Source organism: Coregonus clupeaformis, unplaced genomic scaffold (genome assembly GCF_020615455.1).
Source record: "Coregonus clupeaformis isolate EN_2021a unplaced genomic scaffold, ASM2061545v1 scaf0054, whole genome shotgun sequence".
Taxonomy (NCBI): domain Eukaryota; kingdom Metazoa; phylum Chordata; class Actinopteri; order Salmoniformes; family Salmonidae; genus Coregonus; species Coregonus clupeaformis.
This window is the reverse complement of record NW_025533509.1, coordinates 101292-120051: the sequence shown is the minus strand read 5'-3', so window position 1 is coordinate 120051 and position 18760 is coordinate 101292. Positions and strand designations below refer to the sequence as shown.

Below are 18760 nucleotides of genomic sequence, written 5' to 3'. Positions count from 1 at the left end.
GTCACAGGGTTTGAAAAGTACCTGAATAGAACATATCGGACAGCTGTAGTACAATACTGTGATGATCAGATTCATTTATTTACTGAAGTCCGGTTAAATTGGAATTAACTAAAAACAGAGAATATACTTTTTTTTAAATGTTTTCGTAATTTCCGTCATTTACTATCTATCTTACAATACATGTTACTGAAATGTCAGTGCTACTCTACGTCCAATATTTACAGGAAAAAAAAACATTTCTAAATATACACTTTTTAAAAACTGTCAGTGGCATTACATACATTTAAAACACATGAACAATAAACCCTTATCCATTTTTCTGAGGTGAGTCAGTCCCTAGGTGGGGGTGTGGCTCAGGTGCACTGCAGAGGAGGTAGTCGAGACCTCAGGTAATTCACTGTCTCTCACACACACAACTGGAAGAACGTGTTTACAGTCGCTGTATTCTCTCATCTCTACCTGACGAGACTATCCTGGATCTATAGAAAACTGGGAACGCAAAACATCTTTATTTGTGGAACTGCTGATTTGGGGTTTTTGATTTGAGTTTTTGAGGACTGTGAGTTTTGAAGAATGAATGTTGCAACCTGTCAAATATACAACATTCCTTTCTAGTAACTATTTTATTGCTCTTCTCTCTCCGAGTCTGCTACTGTTCCTGTCCATGACATACTGCAGCCGAGTTACTCAATGACAACTTTTAGACAACCTTAGAACGACGTAGACCATTAAGTTAGTCCGTTCTGTTTTTTTACATTTACTCACTACACTCAACCATGCCGGTGGTCAAAGTGGAGAAAGACTCTCTTTCCGAGATCTCCCTGCCTGCTCCCAACCCACCTGATACGACCACAACAGTGTCGGACGAACCGTCAAGGGGCCGCCGCAGGAAGAGACCCCTCCAGCGAGGGAAGCCCCCATACAGCTACATCGCCCTCATCTCCATGGCGATCGCCAACACACCCAACCATAAGCTGACCCTGGGCGGCATCTACAAGTTCATAACCGAGCGGTTCCCCTTCTACCGAGACAACTCCAAGAAGTGGCAGAACTCCATCCGTCACAACCTGACCCTCAATGACTGCTTCATCAAGATCCCTAGGGAGCCAGGGAGGCCCGGGAAGGGTAACTACTGGGCCCTGGACCCCAACGCAGAGGACATGTTCGAGAGCGGCAGCTTCCTCAGGCGCAGGAAAAGGTTCAAGCGCTGCGACTTTACAACCTACACGTCGTATGTACATGAGCCCCCCGTCTTCTCGCCTGTCCAGATCGCTCGCTCGGCCTACACCAGCTCCGTCTACGGCTCCAATATGGCGGTGAGTTCCCCGTATGGCCAGCATGGTCAGCTACCCTCTGCCTACTACCCATCGTCCTCGCCCCCCGGGTTCAGTCCTCACGGCCAGTCCCACTCCCGCATGTTCAGCATCAACACAATCATAGGGCACCCCTCCGGGGGCCAAGGGCCTGAGATGATGCAGCAGCCCAGCCGGAGCTTCAGTCCAGAGGGAGGCCCCGCTGGGGGCCCCAGCCACTGTAACCTTGGAGCCCCAGCCTTCCAGGCTCAATCATGTGGAGGGGCCATGCTGTCCCGCTCCTCGGCCCATGTGGGGTTCCCCTACTCGGGGCCCAACGGACACCACCACCACCCACCTCAGGTCTCCTACAGCCAGGGACACAGCCAGGGGTATGGAGGGTCAGGGCGTCTCCACTCCCACTCCTCACCCCATATGACTGGAGACTCTGTGGAGCCTTATGGGAGAGTGTCCCCGGGACAGTTGGGCCAGTATAATGGCACTGGAGCCTACCTAAGACACCCCACGTACTCAGGGAACATGGACAGGTTCGTGTCTGCCATCTGAGGAACTGTCTTCAAAGAATTATGCATTGGGTTGGTTTTGGGAAAGAACAGTTCCAATGGACTTCTCAGTTTCAGTTGTCGGCTATGCGAGAGACACTGGTGTTAGCATGAAGGCATGACTGAAAAGGAAAAGACTAAAGGACATAAAAGGAACAGGATTCTTCCATCATGTTTTGGTGTGTAATTGTGACATTAATTCATGTGCATGTTTTGAGATATAAAATGTCATTAATTCAGTAACTGTGACAAATATGATATGGACTGCACGCTCAAGTATCAAGTGCAATGATCAGGACACTACATTGTTAAATGTACATTACATGTAAATGTTTGAATCCACATCGCACCATAATGTGTATACAGTTGAGATTTGAATTTAAAGGTTAAAGTTGGTGTCTGGAAAAAAAAAGCGTGAATGAGGCTTTGCAGTTCGTCTTCTTTACTGTGGTGAAAATCTGTGGTTGCAAAAACTCAATGTGTGCAGGGTCTTTTTTTATGTAATTGTCTAAATATATTTGTAATGGAATTCAAACTGTTTGTGTAAACTATTGTGTTTCATTTTGTGGATTTGATAAAGATTTTTTGAAAAAGATTGCTTAAGAACTATTTTGTGCCAATTCTTTATAAAGAATCATAGTATAGTTGAATTGTATTCATTTAAACAAAACAACATAATTACTACAAAGATAAAATACATGTATTAGGTTACATTTATCATTGAATAAAATATGCTGATGCCTGTAGTGCAAGTTGTGACAAAAGGAGTTTCAATGGTAGAAATCAAAACTCTTGATTTGGATACACTTTAGTACATTAATAATTGTTGTAATTAAAGTGCAACAATTGGAAATGGTCATTCAAGGAGCTATGGGAATGTTTCATATTTGTATTATTCATATGTACAGGTCAGGATACACAAAATGAAATGCTTACTTGCGGGTTCCTTCTCAACAATGCAACAACAATAAGAAATAATTAAAGATAAGAACATGATCATAAAGTAAATGGCTCAGTAGAATAAAATAGCAGAAGTATAATTATAGAACGTGTCACTGAAAAGTCCATAATTCTGTAGATTTACAGCTAAAGGAATGTAATAGAAATACATAGAGCAAAGGTACAAGAGCTCTTCAACGGACACACTTCATGCTTCATGACGTTAACAAAAAGACTGCTTCCTTCATTCCTTACCAGAAACAGACACTTAAGATATTTCAGACTGCATCTTTTGTGCAGCCCATTCCTCCCCTCCATCATTTCAGCTCAGTTGGACATGAAGTGTGTCTGGAGCCATAGAATTATCAGTCACTGTGAACGGCAGGCACAAGTATCATGTACAGATGTAGGATTTTAACTTGATCACTCTGTTGCACGAGAACTAAAACTTGTAGTGTAGTTGAGGTTTAAAAAGGCTTCTGAAGTTTGTAATATCCACTTTGAAATATCAGACTTGAAAAAAAAATTGTTTTATCAACCCCTGCAAAAATATCCATTAATTACAATCCACATAATTCACATTTCCTGTTGCTGCAGGATTATTTTCTTGCTCTAGCAACCTGGCTCAAATTAGGATCCTACATCTGTAGCGCACAGCCTGGCCTAATCTTCACTAAAGAACAAGCAATCAGCAAATGAATTCACTTGGAACCTGATACTTTAACTCAATACACTACGTGTTCAGTGGTATCAGGAAAAATATGTGGCTCAGACAGTATTGTATTGGGCTCCCGAGTGGCGCAGTGGTCTAAGGCACTGCATCTCAGTGCTTGAGGCGTCACTACAGACCCCCTGGTTCGATTCCAGGCTGTATCACAACCGGCCGTGATTGGGAGTCCCATAGGGCGGCGCACAATTGGCCCAGCATCGTCTGGGTTTGGCTGGTGTAGGCCATCATTGTAAATAAGAATTTGTTCTTAACTGACTTGCCTAGTTAAATAAATAAAAAATGGTCTAAATATACTTTAGGACACTCAGGACAAAACTACTTCGAAGGAAAAGGCTGTTTTATGCCGTCGTTTCAGATCAGCTATGTTTACCTGAATAACACGGGGACACCTTTTTTTTAAAGTACCGTGCCTTCAGAAAGTATTCATACCCCTTAACTTATTCCACATTTGGTTGTGTTACAGCCTGAATTCAAAATACCCCATAATTATGTTTTTAGACATTTTTGCAAACTTATTGAAAATGAAAAACCAAACAATATCTCAATTACATAAGTAGTCACACCCCTGAGTCAACACATGTTAGAATCACCTTTGGCAGCGATTACAGCTGTGAGTCTTTCTGGGTAAGTCTCTAAGAGATTTGCACACCTGGATTGTACAATATTTGCACATTATTCTTTTAAAATTCTTCAAGCTCTGTCAAGTTGGTTGTTGATCATTGATAGACAGCCATTTTCAAGTCTTGCCATAGATTTCCAAGCCGATATGTCAAAACTGTAACTAGGCCACTCAGGAACATTCAATGCTGTCTTGGTAAGCAACTCCAGTGTATATTTGGCCTTGTATTTTAGGTTATTGTCCTGCTGAAAGGAAAATTTGTCTCCCAGTGTCTGTTGGAAAGCAGACTGAACCAGGTATTCTTCTAGGATTTTGCTTGTGCTTAGCTCTTTTCCGTTTCTTTTTATCCTAAAAAAACGCCCTAGTCCTTGCAGATGACAAGCATACCCATAACATAATGCAGCCACCACCATGCTTGAAAATATGAAGAGTGGTACTCAGTGATGTGTTGTTGGATTTGCCACAAACATAACGCTTTGAATTCAGGACATAAAGTACAGTTCTTTGCCACATTTTTAGGGGTTTTAATTTATTTAACTTATTGCAAACAGGATGCATGTTTTGGAATATTTTTATTCTTTACAGGCTTCCTTCTTTTCACTCTGTCATTTAGGTTTGTATTGTGGAGTACCTACAATGTGGTTGATCCATCCTCAGTTTTCTCATGTCACAGCCATTAAACTCTGTAACTGTTTTAAAGTCACCATTGGCCTCATGGTGAAATCCCTGAGCGGTCTCCTTCCTCTCCTGCAACTGAGTTAGGAAGGACACCTGTATCTTTGTAGTGACTGGGCGTACTGATACAACATCCAAAGTGTAATTAATAACTTCACCATGCTCAAAGCGATAGTTAATGTCTGCATTTTTACCCATCTACCAATATGTGCCCTTCTTTGCGAATAACATATGAAAACATCCCTGGTGATTGTGGTTGAATCCATGTTTGAAACTCACTGCTCGACTGAGGGACCTTACAGATAATTCTATGTATGGGGTACAGAGATGAGGTAGTCATTTAAAAAATCATGTTAAACACTGCACACATGCAACTTATTTGACTTAAGCAAATATTTACTCCTGAACTTATTTAAGCTTGCCATAACAAAGGTCTTGAATACTTATTGACTCAAGACATTTCAGCTTGTCATTTTTAATTAATTTGTAAATATGTCTAAAAACATTATTCCACTTGCCATTATGCGGTATTGTGTGTAGGCCAGTGAAACATCTCAATTTAATCAATTTTAAATTCAGACAAACATTTGGAAAAAGTCAAGGAGTGTGAATACTTTCTGAAGGCTCTGTACATACATGTAGTTGTTGATAGACACTGGCTATATTCATCATGCATTAAATGAATCTAAATGGGTGAAGTTATACCAAATAATTCTGCAGATAAAAGTTTAATAAAAGTGATCAAATATCAAGTCCTTTTTACAAGACAAAATGTCATGATATGCAGACAATACAAATCCTAATCTCCTACTGGTAATCAAATATGAAGTCATCATCACAAATCCACCTGGATAGACTGTGGGATACGTTCCTTGGAGCAGCCGCCAACTCACGCCGCAGGTATTTGTTCCAGCTAATTGAGAACAGTGTCGGACAGCACATGGTTTGGAGAGACGGTGTATATAAAGAGAAAATTAGAGAAGCATTGAAAAGCAGCCAAGCAGAAATGGAGAGGAGCACGGCAGACAGAAAATGATTTAGATTACAGTTCATCTAAAATCACATTCTTTCAGGTGCCAAGCTACCTTGTGATAAATTACAGCATGTTTTGGCCTCTCAAGAAAGAACATCCATTTCAAAGATGGGACCACAGTGCAACATCAAGAAAATGACCTACTTGTCAAATATGATTTGACTTGTCGAAAGACTTACGAAACCGTTGTAATATATCAAAGATTTTGCCAACCTCCAATTAGGCTATAACTGCATGCTCTGTCAACACTTAACAAGGAGGCCTCTGTAGTTGTCAGTGGGCTGACAGACAAATGATAAATAATTGAAAATGATTCCTTTGGAAATGTTTGTTTTTTTACACCCAAACTGAATTCCACTTTACATCATCGAACACAAATAAGTCTTCTACCACTAATAATCCAGTAATATATAAAAGTGAGTGTAACATATTGATGTAAAGCCATCCTTGTGCTGGTAAACTGTACAGTGAATAATATGATATTAACCAAGATATTCCACTAGAGTCTTGAGTTCCTTGCAGTTCTTGACAACGTCAGGAACAGAAGACAAAGTCTGTAGAGAAAGAAGGAAAAAGTGTCTCAAGTCTAATGCCAAACTATCAATATACACAAAGTAACACAGATATAAGATATAATTTCTATTAAAGGTAGACTCAGCAGAATGACGTTGCCACAAGCAGCACTGCAGATATTGAGATGAGCGAGATGCAAGACTTCGCTCTCACACAGTAGCTGCGCATGTGCACGGAGTCGCATCATGCTTTTACAACTTGGTAGCCACGGGACCAAAACAGCGGAGAAGTGGAGCCTCGTGCTTCAACGCTCTTAGTTATTGCGGAAATGTACCCACTGTGCTGTTTACTTTCTGCATCTACGTCATATCGCTGAATCTACCTTTAAAATTTCAAAACAGAAAAATGTATATCCCTGGCCTCTCACCTTTCTGACTGTCTCAATCATATCGTCAAGGACTCGAAGTTCCTTCTCCACTTTCTTCTGGTTGGTGTCGTGGATCAGTTGCTGCAGAGACACAGAAGAATATTGAAGATGGTGACTTGTGCATTGGATACCACTTCAAATCAAATGTTATTTGCCACATGCGCCGAATACAACAGGTGTAAACCTTACAGTGAAATGCTTACTTACAAGCCCTTAACCAATAATGCAGTTTAAATGTAAAAAAAAAAGTAATACAAAAAAGTGTTAAGTAAAAAATAGATCAAGTAAAAAATAAAAATAGCAAATAATTAAAGAGCAGCAGTAAAATAAAATAACACTAGGGAGGCTATATACAGGGGGTAGCGTACAAAGTCAATGTGCGGGGCACCGGTTAGTCGAGGTAATATGTACACGTGGGTAGAGTTAAAGTGAGTATGCATAGGTAATAAACAGAGTAGCAGTGTAAAAGGATACATATGGCGGTTGTGACTGGTACACTGTACATATTCAGCACTTTCCTTAAAGCTGGGATCCTTAGCTGCAACATCCATTTTTGGACTTATAAATTAATTATACACACCCATTGATTCTTGAAGAATATAACTTATAAATTCCTCGAGTTTAGTTCAACTGTCATACCCCATCAGAACCCAAAATAGAAGCTTGTTTTACTCCAACGGTTTGTAAACAATGTAAACAAACACTTTATAGCCTCAAAACATGGTTAAAACTATAATTTCGATATCATAGATGGTCACTCCTTCCATCCATAGCTCTGCCTATGAATTTGAGAGTGCTTACATTTCTCTAGTCCCATCCCTCTAATTATTACCAAATCAGAGGCGGGGTGACGCTTTGTTATCGTTTCAATTAAGGATTGTAACTTTAAGCATTGTAGTAACTTGTGTACAGATGGTATAGACACTTACATGTCTCTTGGCTCTCTCCAGAAGCTTTACTCTTCCTTCCTCTGCTTCCAACAGAGACCTCTTTAGTCTTTCCACCTGTGGAGGAGACAGCGTTTAAGGTCCTACTGCGTGTCAAAGACAACTAGTGTTGGAGGGAGAGGATTGCTTGGTCTTTCAAGGCTGCAGGGTCGGTGTGAGATGTAATGGTGGCCGATGTAAAACAACCCAGGGCTGGGTCATGTAAGGCACTGTGGAGCATTCAGATGGAAATATATTTGTGCAGAACAGCCAGTGTCTAGGTTTGGAGACAGCAGGGACATGGACACCATAGGACAGTCCTAGCAGTTCTTAAAGGGATAATAGTCAACCTATGGTCTGGATTGTACCTCTTTCAGTAGGCGGATCTTGTCGTCCATGGAATGCATGCTGTGTGCCGATTGGTTGCCGGTGTTTCTTAGCTCGTCCCTCAGAGCCTGGGACTCCACCTGTGATTGGTGCAGAGAGCGGTGCAGTTCCGCCACCTCCCTCCGCAGCTCCTACAGAGCACAAATACAGAACACAGCAGCAACGTTACATAGGCTACATGGAAGCACATCATGGCATATAGATGACAATTTACCAGGATAAAAGTTGCCTAAGAACTGAACTTTTAGGAAGACGTAATAAAGTGAATGTAGCCAACCAAGTCTTTTTTTGTAAAAAACCTATACAGTCCCTTACTTTGTTCTCAGTTTTGTGCATGTAAAGAAACTCCCTGGCCTCGTTCACTTCACTGCAGATCCTCTTCATAGTGTCAATCTCCTGGTAAAACAGAACAAATGACCTGGGTTCAGCCTCAGTCATACACAGAACTCACACGGACCACTATTCACCAAAATACCATGTCAGTCAAGTAATCAGACATGATATGTCTCATGTCCTGTAGCCAAGAAAGTAATAAGAAATCTCTAGATTTTGCAGTCAAATAATCTATAATGCACAAGTACAGGGTTCTTCAATCCTGGTCCTGGAGGGCCAAACACACTCTATTTTCATCCTCTCCCTTCTAATCAGGGAATTCAGACCTGGGAAAACCAGGTGAGTGCAATTAACTACCAGGTAGAAATAAAAAACAGAAGTGTTTCGGCCCTCCAGGACCAGGATTGAAGAACCCTGCACAAGTAGAACATTGATTGGCAGCACTTTGCCAATATGCTCACAAATACAGGATTTAAGGCAGGTGAACAGTTAAATGTAACTAAAACTGGAGTTTTTTTTAGTTGTAAGGTCTGATCTGAGAGCAGTGTAGTGTCTCACCTGGGCCTTGTTCTGCAGAGCCACCTGGTCCCGGTCTAGCTGGGTCTGGAGACGGCTCAGCTGGCCCCTCAGCTCGGACACCTCAGCCCTGTGTCTGTGGGCCTGAGCCTGCTGCTCCCCCTGCAGCCCACAACTTGTATAGCAACACAATTATTGGTTATGTTTACTCAGCGTTTCCCAAATGCTGTCCATCAAAGCTTGATGATTAGTTGATTATTTGAATCAGCTGTGTAGTGCTAGGGCAAAATGCAAACCCCTTGGGGTCCCGAGGACAGAGTTTGGGAAACCCTGGGTTTCCTCCTAATGTGATGGAAGTTGACTTAGGGCAGTGTTTCCCTACTTGTCCTCCAGTACCCCCAACAGCACACCGGATTCAACTTGTCAACTAATCATCAAGCCCTCAACGAGTTCAGGTGTGTTTGTCCGGGGCTATAACAAAAATGTGTGCCGTTTGGGTTACCGGAAGACTGGAGTTGGGAAACACTGACTTAGGGTGACCAGAAAGGTAAATAAAACACACAATAAAATAATGTAATGCTTAATTAAAGGAGAAATTGTAAGCGTCACATCTCAACACAAAATAAATCCTACGTCCACAGTGCTTACATGTGTTTCAGTGCCTCCCTGCTTTCGGTGTCCTTGCTCTGTCGTAGCTGTGTGATGGCAGAGCTGAGCTCAAGACGGTGTTAGCTCGGAATCTGCTGGCAGCTCCCTACCTTCCTCTGCTCCTCCTCCTGGAGGCACCACTAGGAAGAAGGCATTTAATGACTGGGCCCTGGACACATCAATACAGACAAACAACTGGGTTGTGTTCAGTAGGTACTAAACATTTTGAAACAGTGAAACAGGAGAGGTGCTACATGATCTTGTCCAATATGAACACAGATTTTAGTTTTTGTTGTAAAAGTTTTGCTACAGTGTGTACCCTACTAACAAAACCATATATTTAAAACTGTAACCTGGGGCTAACAGTAACCTGGGGCTAGCCAACAGTAACCTGGGGGCTAACAGTAACCTCAGGGCTAACAGTAACCTGGGGCTAACAGTAACCTGGGGCTAACAGTAACCTGGGGCTAACAGTAACCTGGGGCTAACAGTAACCTGGGGCTAACAGTAACCTGGGGCTAACAGTAACCTGGGGCTAACAGTAACCTGGGGCTAACAGTAACCTGGGGCTAACAGTAACCTGGGGCTAACAGTAACCTGGGGCTAACAGTAACCTGGGGCTAACAGTAACCTGGGGCTAACAGTAACCTGGGGCTAACAGTAACCTGGGGCTAACAGTAAGGGGGAACGCATGGAGATGCGATGGAGGCCTCACCTTGACACTTCTTAGGTGTTGGGGCGGCGGGTGAAGAGCACCAATCTCGCTGCCCAACCCTTCAGCTTGTGGCTCCTCTGTCATGTCTAAGCTGTGTGTCGTTGGCCTGTGCCAGGTCAGTGGTGATGGCTACCATGATGCTGTCCACGAAGGAGGTTGAGGGATGACGCGCAAAGTGGAGGGAGGGCTGGGACACCTCGTCTTTACCACAGGCCTCTGGCTTCTGAAATAACACCACACACCAGGACAGAGTGGGTCTTCTACGGACTAGTACAGGGTGTGTGCAATGTGTCTTTATCGTTGGTCATGGTCTCAGTGTGTGGTGTACCAGGGTGTGTGTGATTACCTTGGTGGTCAGAGCAGTGTGAACATCGTTGGTCAGGTGTCTCAGTGTGTGGTATTGCCAGGGTGACATCAGTCTTAGCCTGGGCTAGCTGCCTCTGCCAGTCCAACTGACCAACTGGCTCTGGCCTTACTGTCCTCCAACTCTGCCTGCAACCCTCCTCTCAGCCCTACCCCCCCCCCCCAGATCAGCTCAAACAATTGTTCAATTGTTTGTAATAACCATGTCCCATGTAGTCAAGCGAACAACCCCTCCCACCCCCCCAGAACACATCACAGCTCAACTCAAAATTATAAACCTATTATTTCTAATAACTAAATTAATATGACTCCACAGTGAGTGTGGATCTTGCTGGAGTTGGCTGAGGGCATGCCGAGTTCCTCACACTGGATGTTCCTCTCCCTGAGCCCCTGTAGGTTAGCCCGGAGGGTCCCCTCGCTCTCCACCACCTGCTCCCTGGCCATATCATTCTCCATCTGTAGGAACTACACAGGAGATGAGGAGGTACAGAGCTGTTACACACAGCGCACATCACGGCTGAGTTTAGAATCAGCACACAGGAAGAGAGAGTGAGAGGAGAGAAAGAGAGAGATTACGAGTAAGGGAGAGAGAGAGTGGACTGGTAAAGGAGCAGAGAAAGACGACAGAAAAACGCAAGAGAAAAAAGCCCCACCCCATCCAGCCACTGCGAAGCGATCTAGTGGTCCCCTACCTCGTTTGTCTCCATCACGCTGTTCCAGGCTGCGTGCGGACTTCCATGGAGCTTCTGCAGCTGCAGGCTCTGGCTCCAACAAGTGTCCCTGCAGCTGGATCAGCTGCTCCTCGCTGTGAGCCCAGAGCCTGGGACAGCTCACATACACGCTGCTCTGACTGACCAACTGCCCTCCAACCTGGACACAGGGGGGATTCAATTCATGTTATAAAACAGGTTGTTTGACCCTGGATGCTGATTAGTTGATATGTGAACATCAAAATAGAATAGCGTGTTAATGTCATAATTCCACTGTTCTGCACCCATTACTTTTCCATGCTACTGGCTGGTTTGCAACAGTTGGGGTTAGCCTCCAGCCCAAATGTCTGCCTCTACGACCTTGCAACAATGTATCATTTTACAAATGTGATTTCTCCTGCGCCAGTAGGATTGATCTTGAAACTAATTATTCACCATGGAAACTGTAAACACTCAGAATTCCATCTGTTCCCTCTGCCTTGATTCGGTCCTAAGAACATCCCTTACACAGGAGTTATCCCCGGGTTCTCATGCCTTATTGCTTAATTAAACTCAATGGCTAAACATGCCTTAATAATTAAACCAATGTGTATTATTGATTACAAATAGCTAAAGGTATGTGTCTTAGTTAAATCATCTTTATAGCTGCAATGTGATGGGGCTAAACATTTTTTAAAATCAGAATAGCCCATTTCAACTGTAAAATACTGATTTAAATAGTAGTGTTAATAACAGAAATGAGGTAGCTGGGGAGTTCACTTACTGGTTGGCCCTGTCGGTAGCTTGCTGGATTTCTTCCATACTAACCTGAAATAACACAGTTAGGTTATTTTTCTCTATTAAAAAATCTATATTTTAAATTGACAACTGCCATAGTTGAAGCACCATAACAGCTTAGAGTGAACTTTGAACCGACTTGGTGGACTCTGCAGCCAGGGCCTGCTCTAGGAAGGCATTGGAGGCCAGGGTAGAGGAGACTGTGGCAGACAGCTCCGTGACCTTCCTCTCCAGCTGAGCCCGCTCCTCCTCTCCCTCACTCAGCTTCTGACGCAGAACACCCAACTCTGAGAGAGGGAGGGAGGGAGCGACAGCAAAAACGAGAGAGTGACAATGCTAGAAAATGAATATATTATCACTTATTTTTAAACTTATCACAAGAACACTTGAAACTCGAACGCTATCTTCAATGTTTTGTTTAAATTCTTACCTGAATTCATGATAGTGGCCTGCAGATTCAATCCCCAATCTCTGTCTGGCATCTTGGAGACTCAGGTAGGTTTGGTCAGTTCCTCTTGGATCTGTCATTTTAGAAGTGAGCCACGACACATTGGTAAGCCATAACATTGTGGAGGACGAGTTGATGAGTTACAGAAGATAAGAACAGAGAATATAGTGAATATAACAGGTAGTAGAGACATTGTGAGGTGACAGAATGAGGGGGGGGATGAGAGGAGGGGGGTCAGACCTGCTCTCTCTCCTCCCACAGCCTAGTCTCTCTCTGAGAGGTGCTGGTCTCTCTCTCCTATTGCGTTGGCTGCCTTCTCATTCAGCTTCACCAGTATAGGAGTTGTCCTCTGGAGGAGACGCCTGGCGGTTTTCAGCTGGGGGAGAATATACATTTACCGTCGTACAAATAAAACACATACATACATTGCAACCTTTTTATCCTTTGCTTCCCTCTGGCAAAGGCAATGTAGCCTACAGGTTAACACGATACCTCTTGATGGAACTGGGCGTGCTCGCTCATGGTTCCTCTCAAGAAGCTCGATGCACATTTGAGGGATTCACTAGGCCTTGTTCAATATAACCTGGTGAGACACACACGGGCAAACAAATAAGCATAAACCCAGAGACAGTAAATTCCTCCTAGCCCTGATCTCAACTGTATGTACGTAATAGCAGAATATATATATATCTATATCTATACACTGCTCAAAAAATTAAAGGGAATACTTAAACAACACAATGTAACTCCAAGTCAATCACACTTCTGTGAAATCAAACTGTCCACTTGAAAGCAACACTGATTGACAATAAATGTCACATGCTGTTGTGCAAATGAATATACAGGTGGAAATTATAGGCAATTAGCAAAACACCCCCAATAAAGGACTGGTTCTGCAGGTGGTGACCACAGACCACTTCTCAGTTCCTATGCTTCCTGGCTGATGTTTTGGTCACTTTTGAATGCTGGCGGTGCTTTCACTCTAGTGGTAGCATGGGCAGGAGTCTACAACCCACACAAGTGGCTCAGGTAGTGCAGCTCATCCAGGATGGCACATCAATGCGAGCTGTTGCAGTTTGCTGTGTCTGTCAGCGTGAGTGTCCAGAGCATGGAGGCGCTACCAGGAGACAGGCCAGTACATCGGAGAGCGTGGAGGAGTCAACGCCCAGCAGCAGACTGCTACCTCCCCTTGTGCAGGAGGAGCAGGAGGAGCACTGCAGAGCCCTGCAAAATGACCTCCAGGCCACAAATGTGCATGTGTCTGCTCAAGGTCAGAAACAGACTCCATGAGGGTGGTATGAGGAGCCCGGCCGTCCACAGGTGGGGTTTGTGCTTACAGCCAACACACGTGCAGGACGTTTGGCATTTGCCAGAGAACACCAAGATTGGCAAATTCGCCACTGGTGCCCTGTGCTCTTCTGAAATGAAAGCAGGTTCACACTGAGCACGTGACAGGCGTGACAGAGTCTGAACGCCCGTGAAGACTTCCTCAACGGCATAGCGGGTTTGGCGGTGGGTCAGTCATGGTGTGGGAGTGGCATTTCTTTGGGGCCATACAGCCCTCCATGTGCTCGCCAGAGGTAGCCTACTGCCATTAGTACCGAGATGAGATCCTAACCATCTGGTGCGGTTGGCCCTGGGGTTCCTCCTAATGCAAGACAATGCTAGACCTCATGTGGCTGAGTGTGTCAGCAGTTCCTGCAAAGAGAGAGGCATTGATGCTATGACTGGCCCGCCCGTTCCCCAACCTGAATCCAGTGAGCACATCTGGACATCATGTCTCGCTCCATCTGGCATACGTTGCACCACAGACTGTCCAGAGTTGAGGCGGATGCTTTAGTCCAGGTCTGGGAGGAGATCCCCTCAGAACCAACCGCCACCTCATCAGGAGCATGTCCAGGCGTTGTAGGGAGGTCATACAGACGCGTGGAGGCCACACTACTGAGCCTCATTTTTGACTTGTTTTTAAGGACATTACATCAAAAGTTGGATCAGCCTGTAGTGTGGTTTTCCACTTTAATTTTGAGGGTGACTCCAAATCCAGACCTCCATGGGTTGATACATTTGATTTCCATTGATAATTTTTGTGTGATTTTGTTGTCAGCACGATCTTCAACTATGTAAAGAAAAAATTTATTTAATAAGATTATTTCATTCATTCAAATCTAGGATGTGTTATTTTAGTGTTCCCTTTATTTGAGCAGTGTATATATATATATATATATATAAATAATGTGGTACCTGTTCTGGGTAGGTCTTGGTCAGGGCAGCCATCAGCTCCTGGTGAGACCCCACACTCTCCTCCAGCTCAAATCATGGGCGCAGTGACCTCAGCTGCTCTGTCACACTGAAGGCGTGGCCCTTGGCGGTGAAAGCCTCCTCCATCCGTCTCCTCATGTCCTCTCTCTGCTGCAGGGTGTCTCGCACCTTCTGCACCATCCTGCCCTGGGACTCCTTGCACTTCTCATACAGGGACTTCATCTGACCATACTGTGTAGCCAGGCTCTGCTGGTCCTCTTTAACCAGATATCTTATCTGCCTCATGCTGCTGAGAGCAGCCTCAGTGTCTCCACTCAGGGCTGTCATGGTGCTCCTGGTGTCCTGCATGCTGTGGACCAGGTTCTGTAGAGTGGTCTGGTCCAGTTCTAGCTCCTTGATCCTCTCCAGGGCCGTCATATACAGGTCTTTGTAGGTTACCGTCTGGCTGAGCTCAGTGTGGTCTGTCTGGACCAGCTTGTCCCTGAGTTCTGAGGGCCCGGGTCCCCTAAGTGGCCCTGTCCCTGGCTGTGCAAGCTGCTGCACAGGGCCTCCACCATGATGAGTGAGTTCAGCCTCTGCTCCAGCTCCTGTCAGGGACCCCGCTGGGCTCCCAGAGGCCAGACTGACACACACACACAGACAGACAGAGACACAGACAGAAAGAGAGAGAGAGAGAAGAGAGATACAGGGAGAAGTTAGTCAATCACCTGATTCTCATATACACACACTTTACCCTCAACAAACAAACACCACCCCACCTATGTTTACATGGTTCATATACATAAATACTAACATTTTTACCTGATTCTCACTCACAAAAACACACAGTCCGATACTCACTTCCAGAGCAGAGAGTCGGTGCTGGTGCAGGCGTCGGACACCGAGAACTCCCTCTTCCTCTCAAACTGACCAGAGGTGTTGGCACTGCGGTCTGCCCGCCTCACTGGAGTGGTGCCAACACACATGCTGTGGCACTCTACAGCCACGGTGCCCGCTGTAGTGCCCACTACAGGAGGGGCGGGAGCGGGTGTAAGGGCCAGGGCAGGGTTGCTAACAGCGTCCATCTTGCCCGATGCCAGGATGAGGAGCTGAGCCATCTGGATGAGTTGCTGCTGCAAGGGCTCCTCACGAACCAACCCTGGTAAATGATCAAAAAGACCCATCTCCACTTTGGGTTGGGATTTTACACGAGGCACATCCACCTCTGGCCTCATCTCCACAGTCTCTGTGACTGGGTCTGGAGAAGGAGGGGGCTTGCGGATCGATGCGGCACCCACTGCCGTGGAGTTGAACTTTGGCAGAGGCATGGGGCTCTCCAGGACGGCCGCCCAGAGTCGGCTGTCTGGGTTGGCCGGGACTACAAAGCTACCCTCCGCAGAGTTGATGGGGACACAGCCCCTGCCGGTTTCCAGAGCGGAATCCTCCATTTGGGCAAAAGACAATTTCTGAACGCCCCCTCTTCTGGTCATGGGGGTTGCGCTAAGAACGGGGCTGAAAAGCTCAAACTGTAAAAGCATCACCACCACGCCCGGCCCACCTCGCTACAGGGGATCTCGGGTGGCTCAGTCAACACGTCAGCAATGTTCTCAGAGCTCGCGTCGTCTGCTTAGTGTTGGAGGGAAGGGCTTCCCAACGCGCTGTCTCTGGCCCCACTGGACTCCTGCAGCTACGAACCATGAGAATGGGAGGCGAGACTATCGATAGGTTGTCTTCATCTACAGGTGTGGAGCTCCTGGCCGAACCCCAAACTCATTGCAATGGGAGCTATCAGATTCCAACTGTATAGATGGAGCCAGGGCAACTGTCTTCCAGCATGAAGAAAACCCTGTTTGGGGCCTTCGGGAAAAAGCTGACAGGCGACATCATCCAGTCCTTCAGTTCTTAAGGATGCATTTCCCGTTGAGGCTCACTGATGGCAGGGGTGTCCGCTTTTGACCACCGGCACCTTCGAACCCACATGGCAATAAGGGTGTTCTGCATGATCGGAGGACTGCTCCTCTATGATGCTTGGGTTGACACTGTGGTTGTACAGTAGATGACTGGTCACAGTCTGATTCTCAGGTAGGAGGATAGTGTCTTCAGACACTCTGGTGGACTCTGAGACTTTAACCTCAAGCCCAGCGCAGATGAAGGATTTGAATGTCACATCTGCTTGTCCGCCAATGGCATTTTGAACACCAGTTGACTCGTCATTGTTATGAACCAGCTCTATGGATTTCAAAGTACTACTTTGAAGACTACAATGTGTGGGTTCTTTGAAGGAAAGGTCTACACTAGAGGCGGCCATATTACAATAGAGGTGATCTGCGCGGTCATCGATGGACTGCATGTCCAAGTCATCTACTATAACACTTGGATATATACTGTCATTGTATGGCTGATGGTGGCTTGCAGGCTGATCCTTTGGTAGGACTATAGTATCATGTGCCACCCTGGAAGCCTCTGAAACTTCCACCTCCCCTCCGGTGCAGATGAAAGATTTAAATGTTACATCTTCCTGTCCGCCAGTGACAGTCTCAGTGATGTGGGCTATATCTGTGAACTGTGGAACACTAAGACTGGTGTTTGAACCCCCATTAAAGGATAGATCAGCTTCAGTTGTGGCCAAATCGTTTTCCAAATCACAATAGACGTGATCCCACATGGTTGTCTATGTGATGATATTACTATCAGAAGAGACATGTGTTTTCATTTTCATAGCCAGGGAAGAGAAAGAGATGTTCAATTGATTTTTGGGTAGGATGATGGTTTCGTCTACAACCCTTGAGGGGTCTCGGTTAACCTCACCCCCCAGCACGATGATGTTGAAGTAATGTCTCAAATCTTGTATCCCAACAGCTGTTTCCTCCCAGTGGTAGGAGCTGTATCTGGTATTAGTTTTATCACTGGGCTTTGGAAGTATGGGGTGCATTACCTCAATAGTTGAACACTATGTTAACACGATCTGGGTAGATAACACACCATCATTCTGTGGGAGAAGTATAAAAGGCCAAGTTACAATTTCTAACAATAGTTCAGTAATAGTATGTAGGCCCATAGCTTGGCTATTCATCATACCTTATGGTGTTTGAGGTCTTATTGTTGCCCACCTTATGTTTGAGTCTAGAAGATGGGGTTGAATTAATTTCATTCTGACACACCTCAATGGGTTGCGTTCTCCAGGTCTTGTTTGAAGGCTGGGTACATTGAGAGAAGCCATCATCCAGTTATTGATAAACAATTTAGCTAGCTAGCTAGCTAATGTTAGCGACACAATTATGGTCGAACATTCTGGTTGGTACCTTCATAATACATGTATGAAATGCAAATCTTACCATGGTCTCGGCAAATGTATGCGATCTTCTCGTGGACATGATGAAGGCTTGTGTGGCTGGGCTACTACTGTCAGAATACAAACAACCTGGTATAATTGTTGGAGCCATATCAGACCTGTTACCAACTTGCCTGGCTAGGAAGCGTTTAGACAAAATTGCTGGGGTGTACTCATTTGTCGGATTCCGTTGCAAAACGTCTATTGGACAAATTCATGTAAGTCCCTCCCGTTTCGTTCCGTTTAAGAAACGTTTTGCAACAGAATCGGCGGAATGAATACACTCCTGATGTAGGTAGCTAGGTAACGTTAACTATGGAAGATATGAAAGATATAACGTTGACTGAAATTAGCTAATAAGCCTACCATTGAGCATATTATTAATTGTGTTAAAGGACAGAGCTCATGCAGAATTTGAACTTCACGGGGACATTTGTGTAACGTTAGCTAGCTAGTGTCTAACGTTAGCTAGAGTTAACGTTACCCCCTCGTTAGATGGTTAACGTTACAAACGTACCTATTTACGAATTATTCGGCTACAAGCGCTGTACATAAGTCATTGAGCTATTTCATGTGT

General features: G+C 44.9%; 2 protein-coding genes and 1 pseudogene across 2 annotated transcripts; 2 read left to right on the top strand and 1 right to left on the bottom strand.

Moving 5' to 3' along the window:
* Positions 1–416: 416 nt before the first annotated feature.
* foxe1 (forkhead box E1) lies at positions 417–2417 on the top strand. The gene has a single exon (XM_041901067.1). It carries the CDS (start codon positions 777–779, stop codon positions 1857–1859), a length of 1083 nt encoding a protein of 360 aa, XP_041757001.1. The 5' UTR covers positions 417–776; the 3' UTR covers positions 1860–2417.
* Positions 2418–6314: 3897 nt separating this feature from the next.
* LOC123483265 (sperm-associated antigen 5-like) lies at positions 6315–9544 on the bottom strand. Its single transcript, XM_045212847.1, has 6 exons — positions 8996–9544; positions 8420–8500; positions 8086–8235; positions 7721–7795; positions 6792–6872; positions 6315–6405 (listed from the first exon to the last, which is right to left on the bottom strand). The coding sequence occupies exons 2-6, from the start codon at positions 8486–8488 to the stop codon at positions 6334–6336; spliced, it is 447 nt and encodes a 148-aa protein (XP_045068782.1). The 5' UTR covers positions 8489–8500; positions 8996–9544; the 3' UTR covers positions 6315–6333.
* Positions 9545–16548: 7004 nt separating this feature from the next.
* LOC123481032 overlaps positions 16549–18760 on the top strand; it is a 13307-nt pseudogene continuing 11095 nt past the window's right edge.

Bases quoted from the DNA above. Each gene is read 5' to 3' on its own strand.
- foxe1 (XM_041901067.1), top strand. From the start codon at position 777: ATGCCGGTGGTCAAAGTGGAGAAAGACTCTCTTTCCGAGATCTCCCTG.
- LOC123483265 (XM_045212847.1), bottom strand. From the start codon at position 8,488: ATGAAGAGGATCTGCAGTGAAGTGAACGAGGCCAGGGAGTTTCTTTAC. The intron at 7,796-8,085 runs GTACAATCCAGA...TCTCCTCCACAG, and splicing joins AGATCCGCCTACTGAAAGAG to GTGGAAAGACTAAAGAGGTC. The intron at 6,873-7,720 runs GTAAGTGTCTAT...GTGTCTCTGCAG, and splicing joins TGGAGAGAGCCAAGAGACAT to CAACTGATCCACGACACCAA.